General features: G+C 32.3%; 1 protein-coding gene across 1 annotated transcript; it reads right to left on the minus strand.

Annotated features, from left to right (window-relative positions):
* Positions 1-1,527: 1,527 nt before the first annotated feature.
* Positions 1,528-24,372, minus strand: LOC111904824 (uncharacterized). The gene is made up of 5 exons (XM_023900539.3): positions 24,227-24,372; positions 16,023-16,286; positions 15,731-15,942; positions 13,737-13,992; positions 1,528-2,081 (listed from the first exon to the last, which is right to left on the minus strand). Exons 1-5 carry the CDS (start codon positions 24,314-24,316, stop codon positions 1,785-1,787), a joined length of 1,119 nt encoding a protein of 372 aa, XP_023756307.1. The 5' UTR covers positions 24,317-24,372; the 3' UTR covers positions 1,528-1,784.
* Between the last annotated feature and the right edge of the window lie 1,863 nt (positions 24,373-26,235).

Below are 26,235 nucleotides of genomic sequence, written 5' to 3' on the forward strand. Positions count from 1 at the left end.
AGAACATTGTCAAATACTCAAATTTATTGAGTGCATGAATAAAAAATAAGGAATGGTGCACCTTATTTATACTGTCATCCTAAACATAAAAACATCCTAAAATAACTCAATAACTTCCTAAAATAACTAAAAATCCAGTAAATAAAAACTAATTACAAGACTCACTGTAAGTAATGCAAACATTATCCATTTTTTCTGCCTAACGACTTCTTTGTTATAATCCAAAACGGACAAACGTCAGATCTTACCACAAACTTTCATAACTATTCAAATTATGCTATTTTGTAGCAGAATAGCTATGGATTCTACTTTCTTAGCAAATTTTCATAGTTATTCAGGCTTTTTCTTTGTAGTGAAAGTAGATGATCTCCATCTATGATGGAAAGAAGAGCTCATAATGTTATTAATAAATGGGTTTAGGCATATAGCAGTTAAAAACTCGTTGATAACCACAGGCGTAGCCTCGTTCCTCTCACTTCCATCGATTTCCTTTCTTTTCTCTCGTTAAGTTGAACTCGGGAACGGTGTGTAAAGGACAACTCGATTCCTTTAAACAGATTCGTGTGTTTAATGAGATAGTAGAGGTCTCTTTTATAGTTAACTAATCAATTCGAGGGTAGCACTAGACTGAGTTTTCGAAACTGCATTTGTGTCCGCAGGTCGCGCCCATGCACAAGTTCGGTGATAGGAATTGTAGTAAAACCATAAACACAAGCTTATAAACCTTTCATGCGTTCAAGCTTATAAACCTTGTTGAGTTTGGTCTTTCTACCAATGTGGGACTCATTCTCACATTCATCTCTTTTGCTAAATTTATTCTCAAATACTCATCTTCAAGTATCGATATCTCATTCACATATAGTCCATTTTGGACATATACTATATCGTTTCGAACTTCTTACAGAGAAGAACACAAACCCACTTAGAGTTAATTATATATACAACATATGTATATATTTATATAAGTCCAAAGTTGGTAAAAATATAAATATTTATACTAAATTTTCCAAAGTTAGCCCAAAGCAATAGATAAGGTTTAATAAAACCATTATTACAAATAAGTTCACATAGTCACCACTTCTTTTTCCCTTCATGTTCCAATCTACAACAAATTGCCACAATTTTGTTTTTTATAAGGGCAATGTTCATATAAAAAATTAGGTTCTTTTACGAGATATCCCTAAAATATAATTGTGTGAATTATATGAGTTTGACGAAGTATTCCAAATGAGAAATTAAATATCCTCCTACTATTTCTTCCTACAAATCGTCCTACCCAATTGAATAGTGACATGTGTATTATTTAATGCTTATCTAATGATATTTTAATACATTAATATGACACATGTCATCATTTAATTGGGTAGAAAGATTTGTAAGAACAAAAGTAGGAGGATATTTAATTTCTCATTCCAAATAGGGAGAGGTTCTTATCCACCTTTTCTTACATTGAAATGATGGTTATTATATTAAAAGGAAGTTGAGTACCCCATGGCTGATGGCACCACTTGAAGACAATAAAGAGAAGGAGAAAAAACCCACCAACTGAATAAATATTGAACGATACATGTCACCGAAATAACACGCTTTTCCAATTTAGACTGAAAATAACAAAATAAATCGACTTTTAAAAGCATATCATACAAAGACGAAGTGATCCAATTCCCTATATGACACCGAAATAACACATTTTTTTTAGTTTAGACTAAAAATAACAAAGCAAATCGAGTTTTAAAAGCCTAAAATACAAAGACCAAGTGATCCAAAGCCCATGAGACATTAAGCTAATCTTTCACATTAAGGAGTGTTTTCAAGATGGTGTCGGACATACCATCAGCTAAAAAAAACATGTGGCCAGCACCTGGGATCTCGTGGTATTTGATCCATGGGAGTTTTTGGGCAATGTAACGTTGTAATGCCACAGGAACAAAGTCGTCATTATCACCCATCCATATTTGAACTGATCCTTCAATATTTGGAAAGGGATCCTCGAGCTCCATTGGATCAAATTCCCATTTACCGTATGCAATTATTAGATCTCGATGGAGAGACTCGAATTCTCCTTGTGGGGTTGTCTGCATCTTTAAAACACAAAAAAGAGTAACATAAGCCAAATTGTTTGATATTTTTTTTTTCCTTTATGACTTGATGGACTTTACCGGATAGGACGCTGTTTTTAGTAATATATGTATGAGTGTTTTTTTTACCGAATTTATAAAAATGACTAAATATATATTTTACTAAATTTTAGTTATTGGAAATATCAATTTATTTTTTAGTTATTGGAAATATCAATTTAATTTTTTTCCTCGAAAAGACAATTTTTTTTCCAATTTGAATCTTTTTACAAGTTTACTTGTAATCTTCGTGTTTAGTCAATCTTTTTGGTAAAAAAACTTTCAACTTTTTTGTTTGAAAAAAACTTCACATAGAATATTTTTTAGAATCTAATTTCAGCATAATAATGTTATTATATTCCTTTAAGACTTAATTTATGTTTTCATTTGCACAGACATTTCTGTATTGATTCATCGTTGTCATTAGGACTGTAAACGAACCGAACGAACACGAACAGGGTTTGTTTATGTTCGATCGATTAGGTTGGCTGAACAAATAAACGAACGTGAACGGATAAACGAACGAGTTTTCTTGTTCATGTTTGTTTATTTAACAAATTATATTGTTCATGTTCGTTCGTTTATGTTCGTGAACCTGCTAAATAAATATAAACAAACAAACTTAAATGAACACAGATAAACAAACATAATTGAACCTATATGAAGATAAATGAACATATAATATAGTAATGTAATCAAACACAATTAAGCATATATGAACATCAAAATAAACTTATATAAACGGACATAAACAAACGTTCACGAACATAATTGGACGAATGAGACCATTGTTCATGTTTGTTCATTTAACTCAACGATAAAATTTGTGTTCATGTTCATTCATTTATTAAATAAACGAACTTCCCGCCGAACGATTCACGATCGGTTCACTGAACGTTCAGCTCGTTTACAGTTCTAGCTGTCATGTTATTATTATTATTATTATTTTGCTATTCATAATGATTTTCAACATTAGAATATGAGGGAAAAAAAACAAACAAACAAAAAAGTTCGTTTTTTTTTTTTTGATGACTAAGGACCCCAACCGATCCAACTTTTTATGACCTGGTTGAGCAACCTTAATGCCATGCATGTCTAACGGAACACATGGTCTAGTTTAAACACCATGTGTGGGAAGAGGGGGTCATGTCCCCATCATGTTAGTTAAATCAGTAAAATCCTCATAGGACTCAAACTCATGACCTGCAGCGATGATTTTTTTTTGAAACAAAGAGAAAGACTATTATATCCAATATTTTATCAAAATACACATCAAAATATATTTTTATGATGTTCGGTGATTGTAGCAGGTGAAGAACATTGATATAAGTTTGTTTGATATTTAGATTGTTTTAAGAACCAAACAGACATATAACCTCCAAACCCCAATATATGTTTAGAAGCTAGTCTAAGCTTTCATGCTTTTCTCCTTACAAGACAATGTTAAGTCAAACTAGGTAGTTATTACTTGCTACAATCTTTGAAATCATGTAAATAATTTTTGATATGCATGTTGCCAACAATGATCGAACACAACATAATTCTATTTGTTTTAAATAAAATCAATTGTTCTTTAATATTTTAATGTAAAAACTATAAACAACAACAAAATGTATGAGAGTTAAGAGCCAAAATAAAGAAAATTAAAAAAAAAGTTGGTTTAAAAGAAAAGGTTTGTCAAATGTAAAGGTTTTCTTGAGAAAGATTTTCAAATTTAATTTTTTTGGAAGAAATAATGTAAACGGTTTTTCCGAAAAAAAATTTGTCCAAATCCGGAATAGTATCAGTTAACTAACCGGATAGAATGGTCAACTCAATAAAATATTGTAAAATGTAGAATCTTTTTAAATTAAAAAATCAAATTGATTTTTAATCCAACAAAAATCAATATATATATATATATATATATATATATATATATATATATATATATATAATAAAAAATATTTTATAACATTAACCATTACAAAGTGCTCTGCATTAGGGTGTTCAAAAATATCCGTATCCGATAATCAAATCCCAAAATTATGATATCCAATCCGAAATTATCCGAAATTTTGTATACCAGAAATTCAGATATCCAGTTTTTCGGATTCAGATATGGATAGTCATTTTATACATTTTCGAATATTTTGGATATCTGGTATCCAAAATTGTGATTTTTTTATTCTATTTTTTATTTTATCTTATTACTTAATTATATAAGTGCAAATACTATAAAAGCCATAATATTTTTAGGCGTAATTGAGAAAAGCCCTATTTTTTTCTAACCCATTTAATGATTTTCGTGGTTAACTCTATTATTTTTTTTTTGCAAAATTAATCAGAAAAGTTCAAATTTCATCCCTATAATTTCCAAAAAACTACACCACATGTCCAAAACTTGATTTTATGTTTTTTTTAACTTCTTTATTCTCATTATTTTTTATTTTTTAGTCAAAACTAAACTTGTTTTTATATTTTTTTTGTTGTTTTTTGTTATATATATATATATATATATATATATATATATATATATATATATATATATATATATATATATATATAATTTTTAACTTCTTTCCTTTTTGTTATTTTTTGTTTTTTATATTCATTTATTTTTCATATTTTTTTATGTATCTTTTTCGTTTTTTTCCATTATTTTCATTTTTTTGTTTTTTAGAAAACAAAAAAAAATCACACACCAAAAATATAATATACTCTAATATATTCATACACTTTACACTTTTTAAAAAATATTAAAAGAAATTATCAAATTGACAAGAAAACAAAACGTGACAAAAATACGAAAAAAACAAAAAATACGAAACAAATACGAAAATATAAAAAAACATTCATACTACATTTTTTGAAAAATATCAGAAGAGGTTATCAAAATGACAAAAATAAATAAAGATAAATATAAATATAAATATAAATATAAATATAAATATAAAAAAACTATAAAAATATAAAAACAAGCTTAGTTTTGACTAAAAAATAAATGAAAATAAAGAAGTTAAAAAGCATAAAACTGAGTTTTGGATATGTGGTGCAATTTTTTGCAACCTACAAGGACCAAATTTGAAATTTTAGAACTGATTTTGTAAAGAATTTAACAGAATTAACCAAAAAAACTGTTAAATGTGCTAGGGTGATAATTCTATGTCCTATTTGTGGCTAGATGCAACAAAAAAAATATAATAATAATGGTGCTGATCTCAATTGCATGTGATAATATTGTGCTTTTTATGGTATTTGTCTATTATATAAATAAGGAAGATTGTTGTTAGTGTATCCCACGTCGGTACGACATAGCAATATAAGTGACTATATATGTTGGAATCCCCATTCTCTCCATAATGGCTCTTTTGGAGAGACAATATTGGGCTCTACATATATTTGCATGGTATTAGAGCGTCCTAAACAATTTTAAGAGTCGGCATCCCGCACCCCCATGGTTCGGCACGTCACTGTCTATCCTTATCAAGTCTCTCGATTTGAAGGGGAGTGTTAGTGTATACCACATTGATGCGACATGGTAATATAAGTGGTTATATATATTGAAATCTTTCTTCTCTCCATAATGACTCTTTTAGAGAGACAATCTTGCTGTTTTATTTAAACCGTTGTGTTATATGAAAATATGTCCCTGTTCTTTTAGTTATTTTTTAATTTGTCGATTAACAGCTGTCAGTTGAAGAATGAAGCTTTAGGTTAATGGTTCTAGTTTTTTTTTTTCTAATAGAGTGATAGTGATGATGGTGCTTTGATGAAATGGTTCAATGTTTTGCGTGTCTTAAACGGATAATTAATGGTTTTTAATTTGTATAATATAAAATTATTGAAGAATAAAGCTTTGAGTTAATGGTTCTAGTTTTTTTTTTTTTTTTTTTTTTTTTTTTTTTTTGTCTAGTATACAATGATAGTGATGACGGTGCTTTGATTAAATGGTTCAATGTTTAGGGTGTCTTAAATTGATAATTAATGGTTTTTAATTCGTCTAATATAAAATTAATCTCGCACACTATCAATAGGTTAACACATTCGTTGTTTAATAGGTTATGCGGTTTAACTATGGGTTCATTTGATCTCAAATTTGCTAGTCATTGGATTTTTATTGATCATAACTCTGTTGATACAATTTTTGAACAACTAATTTTGTTAATACATTGATTGTGTGGATTGAAATTTGATACCGATCAAAATCTAAAAATTTCAGATATCCAATTTTGGTATCTGAATCCGTACCCGAAATTTTGGATACGGATTACGATATCAAAATATACTATCCGAATTTTTGGATACCCGAATTTTTAGATATTCGGTTTTGAACACGCCGACTTTGCATGAGTTAAATTATTCTTTTTGTGTTTAGGAGTCCAAATACATTTTTTCTTGTCATTAGGTGAACCACAATGTTTTTTTCCTGTTTGGTTGCTAAAATAGTTTTGGATAAAATTTTGAAGTGATGGGATTTGGAGGATCATGATTTTAATTCTACTAGCGACCGCATAGATTGGTTTGATAATATTAGATTGAGGAATAAGTTTAAAGATGTTTTGGAAGGATTGTTCTTTATTTCTTAGTGGTTCTTATGGATGTTTCGAAATAAGAGCATTTTGGTAACGAGCAACCAAAGAAGTGTCAGGTTTTTATATAATTGTTTCTCGTTCTTTCCTTTAGTATTCTAATAGGTCTAAATTGTCTTTTGATTGGATGTTGTGGCTCCAAAGCCCAACACTTGTTTTCTTGTAATAACTTAGACTTTTTTTAGCTAGCTTCTTACTAGTCTTTGTTTGTTTTTATATAAAGTGTCGTTTCTAAAAACAGATGTATTTTATCACATACTTTCTTATTCTTTTAACTATAATTCTGATGATTCTTAATATCTTACCGGACACTTTTTATGTTTTATATGTTATCATATAGTTACTGTTGGAAATTATAGAGGAAATATTGAAAGTTGGCAAGTTTTCTCTATCTCACATTGGTGGGGGGAAGAAACATTTAGTGGTTCTTATTATTTTACCAAACACTTTTTATGTTTTATATGTTAGTATATAGTTACTGCTATAAATTATAGAGGAAATTGCAAGTTGACAAGTTTCCTCTATCCTATATTGGTGGGGGAAGAAACATTTACGGGGTTTATAAGGTTTTTCCCTTGATAGGCCTTTCAAGGCTATAGTGGATTAGAGAAATGGGCCAACCCTACACACGCGTGCCAAGCCTAGCCTAGCACTAGCCGATGCCGCGAGTGCGCGATTTAGGCGCACTTGGTAGTTCACATCGGGAGCTAAGGAGCTTTTATTTTTAACGAGTGCAGGTCAAGTCGATTTGACCAATCCGGTCAAACGGTTGGCTTCGTGGATAAGGTGACAGAATGTTCTAGAAGGCTCAGAAAACGACTTGCTTGGAGAGCAAGTCGTCGCCCTAGGGTTTCTTTCGGTCAACCTATGAGGGCCCTTTTCTACCTTCTAGGATTTTGACACCTATAAATACAGCTCCCTAGGAGCAGTATTCCACGCATGAAAATTCAAGGCTCTCTTAGTATTCTTGTCGATTTCTTCCCGGTTTCTCAGTATTCACTTTGCGTTTATCGTTTTGCATTGTGTTTGTAAACTTGGTAAATTTGCATTAAATCATGGGGGTTTTCTCTATTTCTTACAGCCGATAAAAGCAAAGTAAAAACCTTTAAGGACAGAAATCCGATCCATGTTGTTCTCTAAGATCAAGATCAACCGTCAGTAGGTAGGTTTTACATTAGTAACTTGCTGTAGCACCTGGTTCCTAGTATGTAAGATTTATCTGAGTATTTTGTATTATTGGCCTTGGACTTGGCGAGTTGGAGGCCCGACTCGCCGAGTAGAGACGAGACTTGGGACGCGGTTAAGTTGGCGACTCGGCGAGTCCGCGCTGTCTAATGAAACCCTAATTTCCAAGGGTTTACACCCTATTTAAACGACCATTTGCGCCCCAACTCCGCCCCCTTCACCCTCAGAAGCTCTCCATACATTCTAGCCCTTGTTCTTGTGAGTTTGAGGCTTTTTAGTGTGTTTCCTTGAAAATTTTGGGAAGGAAGAGGAGTAGATCAAGAGGAAGGGAAGTAAGCCAAGCATCTTCGTGTTCTCTCAGTAATTTCTTGGAGGTATAACTCGTTTTCCCTCTGTTTCTATGCTTATTACTCCATTAAAGTCCTTCTTGAACCATGTCCCAAGCTTGGTTGTGCATTATTGGTTGATTCAAGTTGTTAGCCTTTAGATCTAGACCCTATTCAGTCCCTGGAGCTTGGATATACTGCCTTTATGGAGTCATATTGCACACAAGCCCTAGACCTACCCCTTTGGTGCACTTTGAGCCTTAGAACCTTTACTGGTGATGATTTACACGTAAAGTTGGAAACTTTACGTGTAAACCAGGCCCTAGGAGCCCAGATCTATGAATGGCATGGACTGGATTCGAGCAAAATCGCGTATATGGCTTTTGCATGAAGCAGACTTGGAGAGTCGCTCATCTGACTCGGCGAGTCTGGTCGCGAGTCTCCGAGTTTGTCCCCTTTTCATTATGTCGAGTTAAGTAGTGAGTCCTGGGTGGACTCGGTGAGTTGGTAGCCGAGCTCACCCATGAAGGAACTCGGCGAGTCAACGCCCTGACTCGGCAAGTTCAAGGCAATCTTCTTAGATCAAGAACAGACTCGCCGAGTTGTTCATACAACTCGGCGAGTCACAGCATGAATTGTTCATCGGATGAAGATGAACTCGGCGAGCTGTTCATACAACTCGACGAGTAGGATGAAGGACTTGGATATCAGTTTAGAAGGAGAACTCGTCGAGTCAACGCCCAACTTGACGAGTAGAGACGGGTTGCAGGACAATTGATTGGATAAGGACTCGGCGAGTTGGGAAGCCAACTCGGCGAGTCGGGTCAACTGAAAGATGACTCTGGCTTTGAATTTTAACTTGATCAAGGGTAAAATGGTCAATTTACCCGAGGGTCAGTTAGCGGTGTTTGTTTGAGTGTTTTGTGGCAATTATAGCCGGAGGATTTCCGGAGCAGCAGCAGCAGCAGACAGTCAATTCCCACACAGACCAATAACTATTTCGAGGTGAGTTTCCTTCCAGTAGGAACGAGTCTAAGGCACCAAGGCCGACCCGTGTAGACGAGATGTTAGCACTAGAGTGTGGGCCGAGCCCATATCTCTTGGTTTAGTTAAGTATGATATATATGTCGGTATGATAGAGTTGTCTATACTTGTTGTCTGTGTGATACTTGTATATTATGAGTTAGCGGTTGAGTGTGGGCAAGGCCCGTATCTCTCCGAGAGTGGAGTGTGGGCTAGGCCCGTATCTCCCAGATAGTAGAGTGTGGGCGAGGCCCGTATCTCCCGGCTAGCGAAGTGTGGGCAGGGCCCGTATCTTCACGAGTGTGGGCGAGGCCCGTATCTCCCGTCTAGCGAAGTGTGGGCAGGGCCCGTATCTTCACGGGTGTGGGCGAGGCCCGTAACTCCTAGCTGAATGTTGTATGTTATATGCTTGCATGGTATGAGGTATTATAGGGGAACTCACTAAGCTTTGTGCGTACAGTTTACAGTTTTGGGTTCAGGTACCTATTCATCGAAGGGGAAGGAGCTGGAATGGTAGCGGCACATCATGTACACACTGGTTTCCGCATTTACGAGATTTCTCTGGGACTTATACTCTGATATTTCGATTGGTTGTATGATTTGGCTTTTAGACATGGTTTACGTTGTGATGTGGTTTGATCAAACAATGTTTTTAATTATTAATGTTTTCTAAAGTAATGTTTAAAAATGAAATTTTTGGATGTGAAAATTGGGTCGTTACACTTGCGTTTACTTTCATCCAATAATAGGACACTCTTCTTCTACACTTCTTACAATCAGATCTAATTGAGAAGGATTGATCTGGTTTCTGGTCGAAACTTGGTAATCATATTAATAATAATTGGATTTATTATTCGCAACTAATCGACATATAATTCTCAAAATTATTTATCGGTTTGCTTGCGTGTCTATTGGTTATGATATTCAACAATCTTAAAGGTTTTAAGCCATTGTGATAAATTAACAGACTATGGACACCCAAATCACAACAGCTAGTCTCCATTACATGAACCTAAAATTTGCTAAGCTTGGTCGATTCGATGGTCAGAACTATATCCATTGGGCCAACAAGGTCAAGTTCATGCTTCATGTGCTGAAGCTCGCCTATGTTTTGGACCCAAAAATGACCCCAATTCCTATTAATCCAATTCTTGAGGCAAGGAAAACTATAGATCCAACGATCATATCTTATCTGGAAAAGCAAAGGGCTCTACGTAGAGAGTCTAAGGCACTGTGTGTGGTTCACATCAAGAAATCACTGTGTGATCAGCTCTATGATCTTTACGCGGTGGTCAAAGATCCGAGAGAGCTATGGTGTGCTTTGGAAGTTAAGTACAAGGCACATGATGAAGGTACTAACAAGTAACTAGTGTCTAAGTACCTAGAGTTTCAAATGGTTGATGACAAGTCTATCATGGAGCAATTTCATGAACTCCAGGTGATGGAAACCCAACTTGAAATTAATGCTCCTAATTCTCAAGTTTAAAGGGTAACAATGAATTCACTAATGATAGAAGATACTATCATTAATGATATATCCATCTAAGTTAGGATAGTACATCGTTGCCAAGAACAAAGTTTGAGTTACGACTCTTAGCAAAGTTTTAGAGACATCTAAGCAACGAAGATGTTGTAAAAAATTTCCTATATGATCTAGATGTGGTGCCGCCTCAAATGACGATTAGTGGTTTATCTTCTAAATGGTCATGAAAAGGATTTATACCTCATGACTATATTAGAGCTCAAGGAGAACACAAAGACGACACGTGATGTGTAGGGGTAAACCGGAGAGGTCATAAGGTTCAAGGTTTAAACCTATAAGGATATCATTGAATTGGTCTCTTCTTATTTGTTCTCATTAAACTAGGGTTTAATCTTCGTGACACCTAAGTGACATCATGTGTCTGACTGAAAGGAAACTTTCCAACTTGGTGGGGGATTGTTGGAAATTATTGAGGAAATATTGCAATTCCGCAAGTTTCCTTTATCCCACATTGTCGGTGTGTGTGTGTGTGTGTGGGGGGGGGGGGGGGGGACATTTAGTGGGTTTATAAGGTTTTTCCCTTCATAGGCCTTCAAAGGCTTTAGTGGATCAAAGGAATGGGCTAAGCCCACACACGCGCACGTCTAGCCTAGCATAGCACTAGCCGAGGTCGTAAGTACGTGAATGGCGCAATTTAGGTGTACTTGGCATTTTTTACGATGCGTCGGTCGCTAAGAGATGGAGAGATTTTACTACTTATGAGTTCGGGTCAAGTCGGTTTGACCAATCCGGTCAAATGGTTGACTTTGTGGATAAGGTGATAGAATGTTCTAAAAGGCTTAGAAAACGGATTGCTTGGAGAGCATGTCCTCTCCCTAGGGTTTCTATGGGTCAACCTTTGAGAGCCCTTTTCTGCCTTCTAAGGTTTCGACACCTATAAATACAACCCCATAGGAGCCATATGCCATACACAAAAGTTCAAGGCTCTCTCAGTATTCTTGGCGATTTCTTCCTAGTTTCTCAATATTCACTTTGAAATTATCGTTTTCCATTTTGTTTGAAACTCAGTGAATCTGCATTAAATCCTAGGTTTTACTCTATTGCTTACAGACGATACAAGCGAAATAAAAACCTTTAAGGAAAGGAGCCCAGTTCTCTAAGATCAAGATCAACCGTCAACAGGTCACTTTTACATTACTTGCGTTTACTTTCATCCAATAACAGGACACTCTTCTTCTACATTTATTATAATCAGATATAACCGAGAATGATTGACCTGGGATTTGGACGAATCTTGGTAATCATATTAATAGTAATTGGATTTATCATTTGCAACTAATAGACATATAATTCTCAATATTCTTTTTCGGTTTCCTTATGTATCTATTGGTTTTGATAATCAACATTTACAATCCTTTTTGGTATTTTGATATATATACTTCAAGCGAGGTCAAAAGCATGTATAAATAGATCATAAAAAAAATTCAACAAGGTAAAGGAAAGGAATGTAAAAATATTAAACTCTTAAAATGATGACCAAATAAAATCAACCAACTAGTCAAACAAAAATTCAATCTTATATTTAAAAAAAATCTATTCATTTATTGTAATATATTACATGTTTAATGGTTTAATGTTATTAATCATACGCAATAGTATTGATTAGATCCCATGTATAAGATATAAGCACCGTAAATTAATTTTATTTTATTTTTTTATTTTTTTGTATTTACGAGTTTAAGATAAATATGTCTTATGTATCATATTTATTGTCCACTTTTAACTAACTATTGAAGTTTATATTTTTTTAACTTTGACCTTAAATATTTTTATTTTTAATATATAATACTTGATGCAAAATATATTAATAGATTGTGTTCTAAATGTCATTTCATTGTTATAAGTTTAATTCATTGTTATAAGTTTAATTGTGTAATTCATAACACACGTAAAAATATTTAATGGCAAAATTGAAGAATAAAAGACTTCAAAATCAAAAGTGAACAATAATATAAGATGTATGGACTATGGAGTATCTCGAAATGGGTTATAAAAGTATGGATAATGACTTAAAAAGGTAATATACTTTTCCATTTATATATATATTTGGTCACTGAATTTTTTTAATCTACGTTTACCCCTTCAACTTGTTTAAATTGTACATATTTAGTCTTTATGACCGACTGTAGGTAAGCCGGAAAAAATGACTTAATAGGGTAATATATTTTTTACATTTTACACATTTAGTCATTTTATTTTTTTGTTACAAAATAAGTCCTTATTGTTTTTGTACATATTCAATATTTATTATTGTTATCTTCCGGTTTTGCTCACGACATCCTATATGGAACAATCATTAATAAGGTGCTCGGGGTTATTCATGTCTACGGCCATCGCGGCCTCAACTACATTACATATGTCATGAATTGCTCGACAATCAGAGAAATGTATGTGATTTTACATCACTGGTGGATGTTCTTCCTATCATGTTTAGGCATATGGATTCTTTATTTGAGATTGATGGCTTTCGTCGAATTCCCCATGAAATACGGATGGATACATTGCTATTATGTGGCTCATTGTAAATATAATAGAAATATTATTCTCTTCAACAATCAGATTAGAAACAATATAGAATTGGCTAGCGATGTAAAGATTATGGCTTTTGGTTGGATCAAAATTAAGAAGAATAAGAAATGAGTTTTTATATAGGTTGAATCAGTCCAATTGTCATTCAAGGGAATGTTTGAGCTTTTTTGTAACTAGTATAGAAACTTTCTAGCCTGAGGCTAGCTTATTTGCAAAAAATTTAATGTTGATCAAAAGATAGAATCAACCCAGGTTATCAAAGTGATACTAAGTATCATGTAACCATAGACATAGAGTTATAGCTACAAATTTTCTAAATGATAGTTAACATATCAATGTATATATATATATATATATATATATATATATATATATATATATATATATATATATATATATATATATATATAACACAAACAAAGTCATCTAGGAAAGGAATTACCTGTAAGTCAGAAAGCTTTGATAAAACTTCCATGTCTTGGGGAGAAAACATTTCACCGACCCGAGAAAAAAGAGATGGTCTAGGGAACAATGTTTGAGTGTTCCACCAGTAGGTCAATAATGGCAGGTAATGAGTAACACGTCGAGCCCATTGGTCTCTCTTCATCATTTTATTATACACTTCATTGGATAAGTTTGAAGGGAAGGAAGGCCACCAGTTATTAATTCCAGGTGAAACGAGAGCTGCTCCTTCCAACCTATTTCAATCACACATACAAAATCAATATATTTAGAAATAAACTCCCTATAGAAAAAGGGCCAAATCAAAAAAAAAAAAAATGAAAAATCTACTAAAAAGTCTTTATGTGTAGGCTTCAAAGTCCCAAAAATTGGAAATATATCCATTTTGACCATTTTATCCAATCAACAGGTTATCCAACTTTTAAATATTACACTTTTGGCCTATATTTTAAATGTTATTATAAATTTAGTCCGAAATTTATACTTTTGACCTAGATTTCAAAATTTGCTAAAAATTCATACTACATTTAGTTTTTTACATCTTTTTTTTTTCAAAATTTTATTTTGAGTATGTTTGTTTTACTCTATAAAACATATTTATACAAATTTTTTTTTTCACAAAACCCTTCTTTTTTCCACATAATTTTTAAAAAAATATAATTTTTTTTGTGCCAAATACGTATTTAAAAAATTAGTTGATTATTAAATGCATAAATATATTTACAAATCAGTTTTTTTATTAAAAATTGTATATACACACGTATTTAACATATATATAAACACATTTCAATAATAAATGAATTTGTATAAATATACGTTTTTATAAAACAAAAATATATAAAAACACGTATTTTACAAAATATATAGAAAAAACACCCCCCTCCCCCCCAACACACACATTTATATATATATATATATATATATATATATATATATATATATATATATATATATATATATTTGTAAAATACATGTTTGCATATATTTTTATATTTATTTATGTACTTAATAAATACATATTTTTATAATACCTAATTATAAAAATATATGCAAACATGTATTTTACATATATATATATATATATATATATATATATATATATATATATATATATAGAGAGAGAGAGAGAGAGAGAGAGAGAGAGAGAGAGAGAGAGAGAGAGAGAGAGAGAGAAATATTTGTTCAATTGATTAAAAAAATGAATATAAAATTCTAAATATTTGAGAAGTTTGAATTTATAAAAAAAATTAAAAATATTTAGAATTATTAAAGTGTTTTTTCTGTTTTAAATTTAAACAAATAATTTAGATAAATAAACAAATGAAACTAATGAGCTTTAATTTACAAATTTTAAAATTGAAAGGAAAGTCAATTAATGAAGTTGAAATGCATTTATTCTTATATACTTATTGCATTTAATACATTTAATTAAATATTATGTAAAATTTATTAAAAATGAACCAACCACAAAATACCACGTGGAAAAACTTTAATTGAAAATGACTCCAAAATGATATGTGGCCAAATCACTGAAAGTGTGACATTTGGCAAAAATATTTTCATATATTATAATAGATAGTAGATTTGTGAAGTTTGAATTTATAAGAAAAATCAAAAAAATATTGAATTTTTAGAATTAAAGTTTTTTTTGTCAAACAAATGAAATTAATGACTTTAATTTATAAAGTTTGAAGTTAAAAAGGAAAGTCAATTAATGAAATTGAAATGCATTTATTATTATATTTATTGCAATTAATACATTTAATTAAAAATTTTGTGAAATTTAATAATAATGAAACAACCAGAAAATGCTATGTGGAAAATTTTAATTGAAAATAACCACCAAATAATATGTGGCCAAATCAATGAAAACATGATATACAAAAAAAATTTATTTATTAAAATATATATATTTTTAACTTTTTATTTTAATTGGCTAAGAAAAACAAAGATCTATACAAATTTTGTTTGCACCTTTGAGGGATGTACTTGAGACAAGGCCAAACCAATTGTCCACCCATTGAGAATCCAACTAAATAGAATTTTGATCCAAGTCCAAGCTGATCAGCAAGCTCCTCTACATCAGAAGCAAAACTTTTTAGGGTTCGATTTGGGTTTGGATCACTCTCTCCATAACCAGGTCGGTCGAATGAAACAATATACACCCTTAAACTTTCGATAAGATCCTGCAAAGATCAAAAAAATAAATCCTAATTAAGACAAGATAAATAACAAAATAACCACACAAAAAGAAAAGGATCCACACCGGAGAGGTAGTAATGGCTAATGGATTATATTCTTTGCAACTGTTATAACCATGAATAAATATTATCTTATATTTCGCTGAATCTTTTGAAACGCCATGTTCCTTATAGGATAAATGTCTTCCATCATGAAGCTTTATCCTGGGTGATGTGATTGGAGGACCATCTGGAGATCCACATATTTTCGGAGGTGGTGGACTGAATGCTTTAGAAACCGATTCTAAGAATCCCATAATGAAGAGAAATCGTAATTTCTTGAAAAATCCCTATGCAATTTTTAAATCAAGAAGCTTTTATAACTATTTAAATAATGTAGAGAATGAAGTTTATGTTGGAAATCACAATATAAGTTCACTGTTTAAGCTGACTTTAATTACATTGAACCTGAAGCTACTTAATATAATCTTGGTACCGAAAAAGAACACGTACACATCAAAATATTTGCCTGTTCATTATAACTTGTAAACATCATTCCAAAATAAGAGATATATTTCAAGTATCTTCATCAGAAGTTCACTTGTCTGTTTCTAAAGGTTAATCTTTTTAGCAACCCTCACTCACAACACTGTCCTTCTCTCTCTCTCTCTCTCTCTCTCTCTCTCTCTCTCTCTCTCTCTCTCTCTCTCTCTCTCTCTCTCTCTCTCTCCCCCCCCCCTTCCTTGGCAAACAGTTACTTTTCAAAATCTTTTTTTTCTTAATACTCAGTTATAAATTTAGCCCATATCTCACACATATTAGACACAACTCTCTCAATTCTACAACTTTTCAAACTTTTTTTTTTTTTCAAAAATGAATCCAAAACAATCTTCAATTTATCTCTCAGAAGAAATCGCGTCCAAATGTTCGGACGTTGGATATGTGGTTTATCGACCTCAACTTGATTCATCCATGATTCACCCCGACCCCAACCCTAACCCTGTTCCTAACAAGTCCACTACTAACACTATTACCCGATGCAACCTCTTATCCCAACCATCTTTCAAAAAAAATTCTCCACTTCCCGAATACGTTCCGAATGTTGAATTTGTCCAGGAAACACAACCCGATCCCGAACCGTTTACCGAAACCGATCCCGATGTTGTTCGCAAAACACAAGCTGAAGCATCGAACCCCAAACGATGAGAGAAAGTAAAAGCATCGGTTTTGGGAACGAAAGGCACTTGCTCAACAATGGCAACCAGACGAAGAGATGAAGTTAGCGAAATCATAGGTCGAAATTTATGAGGATTTAGAAACTAGAAATGCACAAAAAGATGAGCACTTTTGGCGACACATTATGAAGTGATTTCTTACTATCATGGGTCGTGGGCTTTACCGTACAATGCACCAATGCAATAGAAAGTTTCGAGAGAAACAAAACGGTTACCAAATTCAACGACATTTACAACAACTGCTTACTCAACAGAAAAGATGGGAAAGCGATCAACAAATTTTTGAAAGAACGCTTAAACTATATTTTGTTGATACTAAAAAGTATTTCAAATTTATTGATGTTTCAATATTTTTGTATGTGTCCCTAAGATGGGTAAAAGAGTACAAGGAAGAGGAAGAAGGTGGTCATGAAAGAACAAAAGTTTCGGAGACAAGCTACAATACATCATCAGATGCTTATTTTGGGGTTGATTTGAACGTCGTGGATGAACTTGAAATCGAAGGGGTAGTTTGACAGTGGTCGGGGCGAGATAGGGCAAAAAAGAAAGGGTCTTCATCGAATACATCAGGTGTCGGAAGAGAAGTTGACTTTCAAAAGGTCACTTCTAGTTTCAAATTTTATAATTTGAATTTCAAAACTCGATTGAATTTTGAGAATAAAAGTTGGAGGAGAAAAAGAAAGCGCAAGAGGCAAAACAAAGAACTCGTGATGAGAAACAAAGAACACTTGATATAGAATTTTTAACAAAACTATTCGATCATCTCACCGACAACGAGCTCAATATGGTTTCGAAGGATATAAAGCGGAAATTATGAAAAAAAAATTATATTTAGTCATATTTTGTAGTCGTCTTATTTTAATCGTTATTTTATCGATGTAGTCATTTAATTTAAATTATCGTTCTATCATTATAATCGTTTTAATTAAAATAATGAAGTATTTTCCTTTTATTAATTTTATAAAATTATATTTTAATCAAATTACATTCAATTAAAACAAAAGAAAAAAATAAAAAATAAATGTGTAGTAAGGTGTGTTATGGTACCCCCTAGTTAGTTTTGTGGGGTGAAAGGAAAAATGATGTTGCGATGACGTGATATGTAATAGTGTGGTGAGTATGACATGACACCCTATGATCTTAGTGAGATTGTTGTTCATTAAAAAGGTGTCTTGGAATTCTCAAATCATACATATCTATCTTCTCAAGGCACTTACTACAATTGTCAATCATCTTGAGAGTATAAGTTCCAATTTCTTTTGGGGTGGTTGCCTGGATATCAAAAAAAATCTTTTGGATTGCTCGGAAGAAAGTGACTCTAAGGAAATGGAGTGTCGTGTATTTAAAGTCTACTAGTACATAAACTATTTTTTAATGCGGTTAAAATGATTAATTGGTATGGATATCAAACCACACCAACAAATATCACATCAAAAAACACCCTTATTTAATGGTGCAGTTATAAAACCACACCAAAAAATAGCCAAAACTGAACCAACAAATAATCCGAGAAAAAATTGCAAACTGCACCAAAAAACAATGAAAACCGCACCAAATAGGGAATAATACCCAAAAAAACTCCATTGCACCAAAAAATAGATTTTGTACTACTGTTCGTATTGTTGCCCAACAAAAATTGAGTTATAAACTTCCGATCAATTGTGCTTGTTGTAGGTGAAATTGGTGAAATCACAGGAGACCTTCCATTTGGATGGTTGGGGAGGGCAAATTCATCCTCCTTGAAGCTATGAGATACCGACACCATCTGACCGAGAAGAAACACCGATCGGAAACCACCATTAGACCACCATAATCTCCGCCACTTGTTTGTTGCCCATAACCACAATCACTAAGCGCACCGCTTTTTCCACCATTAACGGCCATCGAGCATCTATACATCGACCACCTTCACAACTGGGCTCACAAAACAATAAACCACTACCCGTTAACGTCATCTCCATATGCCCTACCTTAGCCGGAACTCACCCGTTATCATCTCCACTTCCTGAAAACAATTCCTACATCTTCATTTCATGCAACCACCCACACACCAGTATCTCTTACATATTTCCAATCTACCACCTTTATTCAACTTTAAACATGTTTAACTTGACGCCACCAAAGGTGAATCAGAAAAAGAAAAGGAAGAAGAAAAGAAATTTGATTTGCGTAACTACCTTTTCCACCACTAACCACCGAGAGCACTGACCACAGAGCCCCTGCCTTTTCCTAAAACCATCCATGCACCTCAATCTCTTACATACTTCTGATCCATCACCCTTATTCTACCTTTAACAACCTGGCGGCACCTAACTCGAATCAGAAAGAAATATAAGAGAGGGAAAAGAAATAAGAGTGTGGCATGGTAGGATAAGAGAGGTAAAAGCAAGACATGGTAAGTTTCTACCGAATTGGGATCCAAAGCTTGACATGCAGAGAGCTAGTGTTTACGGAGCTATGACATCGCGCTACATGTTTGATCCACTCCCCATAGCCTTAATATTGGTTGTGTAAGTGGAAAAGTGAGAAAACAAGATTTTAATGAAAGATTTGTTTGTGACAGATTGCTAATGAACATAGTCTAATTCCTTAAGGAAATGCACACTCTTTTATTTTATTACCAACCGCATAAGTGTCACATCATTTTCCCCTACTTTCCTCTTTTGTCGCCTCTCACCTAATTAATTATATATATTAATGCAGTTGTATAATACAAGTTGAAAAAGAAAAATAGATAAAAAGGGTTGGGTATGGTGCATTTATTTTATACTATAGAGGTATAAATGTACTTTAATGGTAGGGTGATCTTCATCATAGGCCTTACATCTACATCGACTTTAGGCTAAATGGAGTGGTTATCACCAGCCCACCGAAAAAGTGTTCCCACCTCTATGCTACATCAGCTTCACTACGAACTCACCACCAACCCACTACACCTTGGAAATGGTCACCACTAACAATATTCATTTTTTTAATTTTTTTTTTATCTTTTGTAACATTTATATTAAATAAAAAACATAATAAATAAAAAACATATTTTTTTTGTAACATTATATTAAATAAAAACAACCCACTAGACATTGAAAAAGGTTACCACTCCACATCATTTATATTTATATATTTTTTTTAATTTTAAAACATTAGCTTAAATAAAAAACATTATTATAAGTAATCATTTTACTAACTAAAAAAATCAAATAAACATATTATTAACATTTAAAATTAAATAAACATAATTATATATAGTTAAGGGTTTAATATAATTCAGATAAAAGTGAAATGGTGTAATAGGATTAAGTTATAGAATTTTAAGGACCAAATTTGTAACTTCAATTAAAACATCCTTCTTAATAAATGAAAGTTTTTTTTGCCACGTGTCAATCTTTCATCAGTTTTGACATTTGTCATTTTGTGGTATTTTTGAATAAATGTTTTTTTTCCATTTGTCATTTTCTCGTTTTTTTTTTATCTTTCTTAATTAACACATCATATTTACACATTAATTAATAATTGCCTTAATTGAAAATAACCAATAAATTACAATATTACAACTTATATAATATTTAATATGTTTCCTTTTAAATTTCAAATTTAAATAAAATTTTGTTTTAATCTTCATATTTAATTTTTTTGTTTTATCGAGTCCGTATAACATGCGGGTCTTACAACTACTTTATAATATCCACCGCTTTTACTTCGTCTTCTTCACCCGATTTCACTGGAAAACGGGTACTAACCCGTTTTTTTTTCTTTTCTACTTCGATGGATTAAAAAAAATCCAACAAAATTAAAGGGCAAACGGTTGAAAAAAAGCAAACCAATAGAAAGTTCCGTCTTCTTCCGTCTTCCCATCCACGCGACACCACGAACACCGGCCCTTGGGGCGGTGTTCACGCGTCATTGGTCGTGCCAACTCAGCATCATGCGTCTTTTAGGACGCCCACTCCTGATAGCCTCATTGTGGTGGCTATCACATGCATACCTCTTATCCTAATAATAATGATTGTTTCACATAAGGCATGGCAGCTAGTTTGTAACTGAAATCCGAAATTGTTCTAATCTCATTAATCATGATTTGTGAACGACATAATCATCTCTTATTATCATAATTTATCTCATATGCATTAATGTTTCTTTTATGTAAAAGTTGAATGAGTTTTTGAATTAATTCTTACAATTGGAGATGATAGTTCGTTTTTGAGAAGTCACTCCGACCACAACTACGTAGGTGTTGTTTGTTTTTTGTAAAACATATCTTCAGCCCTCTTATTGCTGTGTGGTGCAACACACACACAATACTTTTCATTTCACAGTTGTTTGTTTTCTAGAAGTCTTCAAAGTAAAAAACATTTGCATTTGTCCTGTTTGGGGCATCACTTTTATTGTCTCTTCCAACCTCTTCCAACCTTTTTTTTTCTTGCTGAAATATTGATGAATTCTTGTTTCACCTTTTTTTTTTTGGTTTATTCTTGCTAAATGATTTTTTTTTTCGGTTTTTATATTGAATAATGATAATTTCTTGCTGAAATATCATTATTTTTTTTTTGTTGAAATATCATTATTTTTTTTGTTGTTGAAAATATCATAAATTTTTGCTGAAATGTCATACATTATTAAATATCGGATATTAAAAAATATTTTCATTATATAAAATCAGTTTATTTTATTTTTTAATATTTGCTGCAGCATGCAGATGTTAAAAACAAACACACTTCTGATTACAGTGTGCAACCATTTTGTCTACTTCTACTGTTACACAAGGTTACATAGATGATTTACAGACTTAATGAATTTTTGGTTCAAAAAAACAAACAACACCTTAGTAAACTTTAACATCTTAATGATCCTTTTATAGATTTTGTCATTTTTGACATTTTTATCTCGTAGCATTTTATTTTACACCTATATTATACTTGGATATTATATTTTTATTATTTAATCTATCTATTTAAACATAAAAAATTGATTTGAATTTACTTTATATAAATTTGCATCATCAAAAAAATAATTTTCTAACATTTACAACCATTTGGGAACTCTGAATTTTAATCCTTTTGTATATTTTTTCCTTTTTGGAATTTTCATTTCATAACATTTTATATTGCACATATTTAGATGTTATCTTTTATTATTTAATCTAGACAAAATTGCAAAAATGTTCATTCCAGATTGTCGAAAATTATTATTTTTGTCCAAATATTTTTGGACTAGCACCACAGGTCCAAAATTTTGATTTTGTTTCGAGTTTTGTCCAAAATTTTAAAATTATTTTATAATAAAGGATTTACCCTTCGTATTTATGTTTTCCAATTTTCTTTTATTACAAGAATTAAACAAAAACTAAAAAGAAAAATAAACATCACCTCAACTCCACCACACACACCCTTCTCTTTTCAAGCTACTAAACTTGTTTTTTCATTCTTCACATTATTTCCCTCCGGTAATTACCACTACCGGTCAACACCATCACCACCCACCTCACCGTTAATCTCGTCGGAAAGCACCACCAACATCGGAATCATGGCTTAGATCTGTTTTTTTTGTGGTGATTTTCATCTCGATGTGGAGAGACAAAGAAACAACAATTTGGTAACCCTATCGTCGTCACTACGGCCGTCATCAAGGTGATGTAACCTTAGCGCTGCCGCCATCTGTTTTCAGGTGATGTAACTTTAAGACATCGCATTTTTAGGTTTGTTGATTTGTTATTCCTCGGGGGTGTATCCCATAAATCAACATCATCGTCAGAGAATGAGCAAGACGACATCGTCACTGACGAAAGGGTGGCACCAAAGCTTGACATATTTGTCCTTGGTTTGGTGGTTAGCCAAAAACGGTGGCGCTAACAATGTCAGAAGCTATTGGCGGTGGTGGTGGTGTTTTTTCTGTGTTAAAATTTAAAATCAAGGTGGAAGATGCCAAGATGGGTATTGTAGAGAGAGGGGGGGGGGGGTGTAGGGGTGCTAATGGATGACACGACCTGACAAAAATACACGACACAAAACGAAATTGGGACGAAACTAAAATTCGAATTCGTGTCAAGTGTAAAAAACACGATGTCGTGCCGTATCGTGTTTGTGTTGAAAATTCGACACGAAATTGACACGATTTAGCATTTTTTGTTGTGTTTTTTTATGATATGTATAATTAAATATTAATTAAGTAAACTAATTGTTATATTATGTAATATTTGTCGTGTCGTGTTTTTCGTTTTTAATTTGTTTGTTTTCGTGTTAGTTAAAAAAATATGACATCGTGTTGTGTCGTGTTCGTGTGAGACAAAAATATGACACGACAGCTCGATTTGCCATTCCTAATGGGCTAGGGTGTGAATTTTCCTTTTTTTCTTTCTTCTGATTTTTGCAATAAAAAGAAATTAAGTAAATAAAATAGAAAGGGTAAATCCATCATTATAAAGAATTTCAAAATCTTTTTATATCAAACAAAATCAAAGTTTTGGAGATTAGTTCAAATTTTTTTTGATTAAATTGACAATTTATGACAAACCACAAGAATTATTTTTGCACTTTTGTCTTTAATCTATTTAATTAAACATAAAAAGATAGATTTAAATATACTTTATAGAAATTTACCTTATAAAAAAGTAATTTTGAAAACGATTAACATATCAAAGATTTAAAAACTTTATCATTACATATCAGTTTAACGTTTTTTTATCTAAAAATTATTAATATTAACCAATGTTAGTTTTCAAAAATATAATGTGCAAGATAAAAATAAATAAGTTCATTTTATAGAAGAAGATTTTGAAACAATCAACCTTTTAGGTTTATAATAATCTCTTTTTGATTAATAAAGATTAAGAAAAATTTGATGTAACAAAAATGACAAGTGTTTAAAGCTTATGGAGCATAATGAATAATATCTTTTGGTGTTTACGATTCTAAATTTTCTAATCTTGAACCTTAAAATTTTTACTAGTATACACATGTGTTTGTAAACTCCAATTCTTATACCTGGAATCCTAGAAGAATTAGATTAAAGAAAAGAGATGGCCAATTCTGTAGAAGAGTCGAAGAAATTGATTTACAGACCTTTTGGAAGAACAGATGATGAACTCGGCAGATTCCTGCGCTGTGACCAAACTGATGCAACAGATTTCTTCCTAGTGACACCAATGTCATGGTTGTTAATTACTTCGATTTAAATGGGTAAAAGAAGGTCGATGCTCAACTTTGGAGTCTTTTTGCGCTGGCCTGCTTTTTGATGAATTACATTATTTAAACGTGTATTACAAATATCATGCGACGAATTATTTTATTCAATTCCATCAATGTCCAAACACATTATTTTCACTGACATTGAGGACCAATTTAAATTAGAAAAAAAAAATACTATATATATGACGACCATTTTTTAAGTCATCTTGTTTGGTTACTAAATTTTTTTTACCGAGTATGTCATCTAACTTCTAATTTTTGTCCCAATAATGTGACACAAATAAACTAAAAACACTCATATATCATTTTTGTCCCAGTAGTGTGTAAAATGTTTAATGTTCGACAATGATAAGAAACTTTTAGTAGTTATAATATAAAGAAAAATACTTTAAATGAAAAAAGAGAAAGGTTAGGTTCTACTTGGGCATACTAGGAAAAGAATAATCATTTCGTGACCTATTTTTATTTTTTTATTTTTTTACTTTTATTTTTTATTTTTATTTTTGACCTATAATCGTCATTCGTCAATACCATAAACGTAAAACTGATATGTGGTTTGTGTATTAGTTTTAAATTTATAATTTTTATATAATATCAGTTAGTTTTAGCATAATAGACAGTTTTTCTAATAATTAAATAACAAAGTTTAAAATAACTAACATGATTTGATTTAAAAAATAAATTTATTTAATTAAACTAGAGACAAAAAGTAAAAATAGAGTTTTTAAAATATCAATTTTAAGAACTAATAACTAGCAAACAAAATGAATAAGAGTTTTTAGACAATATGTTTAAGTTACTTTCAGTTAGATTACGAATCTCCCCTGTATCATATGATTGATTTCTTATTGTATGGTTTGAAATCTAAGAACTCCCGTGACAAAGGAAAAGTACTACCCAAGAAACGAAAGTTTTGGAGCAAGAAAAGGGGACGTACGACTCAGGTACCTGCAAAAAGACTACAAATTGTGGCAACCCATGCCACCACTACCCCTACTGCCTCAGTGCCGACAAAATCATATGCGGGAAACCTACCCAAGTGCCACAAATGTAACTTCCATCACAAAGGATCTTGTGAGAGATGCATTGCAAGAATTGCAACAAAAAAGGGCATACCACTCGCTTTTGTAGAGTGCCAACCCGACAGGCGGCTCAAGCCGCCAGTGCCAGAGTGAGCCAAACCAGCTATGGTTGTGGCGAGACTGGACATTTCAAAAAAGGGGTGCCGAAGAGCCAGGGACGCAAATGTTGATAGTAAAGGAAGGGTACTATTGATCACTACATGAGAGACTTTCCCGAAACCATCGGCAGTTATCGGTACGTTTCTAAACAACAAAATTTAAGCCTCAATTTTTCCACTAAACCCGGTGCCCATTTAGAGTTATCGACTATAAACCTTGAAACGTGACAAATCATAGTCATAAATTGCCCCTTCACCCGAATAAATTACACCATTCATATAAAAATTAAGGATTCTTATAGGTGATCTATGATGAGCAGTGTAAACATTAGGGTCATATATAATTAAGATTCTACAGACTTAGAATGTGTGATTCTGCTTTATTTCATGTTCCTTGTTTGGTTGTGGGCTTAGGGTAGGGTCACTCATTCGACTGTCTTTTCAATCTTAATTATATACGACTAGATTACACCAAACTATCATAGAGGGACCTAGTAGGGATCATACTACGAAATTTAATCACTATTTATCAAAGCACTTGTACTGCTAGTACTCGCTACTTACGGAACAAAATATTTGTAGTAGTAATAACAAGGATAAAATTGGAAGCATTAAATATATATACATAGAATACATTATGTTCTGGACGATCACCCCCCCCCCCCCCCCCTTTTCCAAAAATCGACTTAACATCTGTTACAAT

Source organism: Lactuca sativa, chromosome 2, assembly GCF_002870075.4.
Source record: "Lactuca sativa cultivar Salinas chromosome 2, Lsat_Salinas_v11, whole genome shotgun sequence".
Classification (NCBI taxonomy): Eukaryota; Viridiplantae; Streptophyta; class Magnoliopsida; order Asterales; family Asteraceae; genus Lactuca; species Lactuca sativa.

Bases quoted from the DNA above. Each gene is read 5' to 3' on its own strand.
- LOC111904824 (XM_023900539.3), bottom strand. From the start codon at position 24,316: ATGACATTGGTGTCACTAGGAAGAAATCTGTTGCATCAGTTTGGTCAC. The intron at 16,287-24,226 runs GTCTGTAAATCA...AAAATTGCATAG, and splicing joins ATCATCTGTTCTTCCAAAAG to GGATTTTTCAAGAAATTACG. The intron at 15,943-16,022 runs GTGTGGATCCTT...TGATCTTTGCAG, and splicing joins TAGCCATTACTACCTCTCCG to GATCTTATCGAAAGTTTAAG.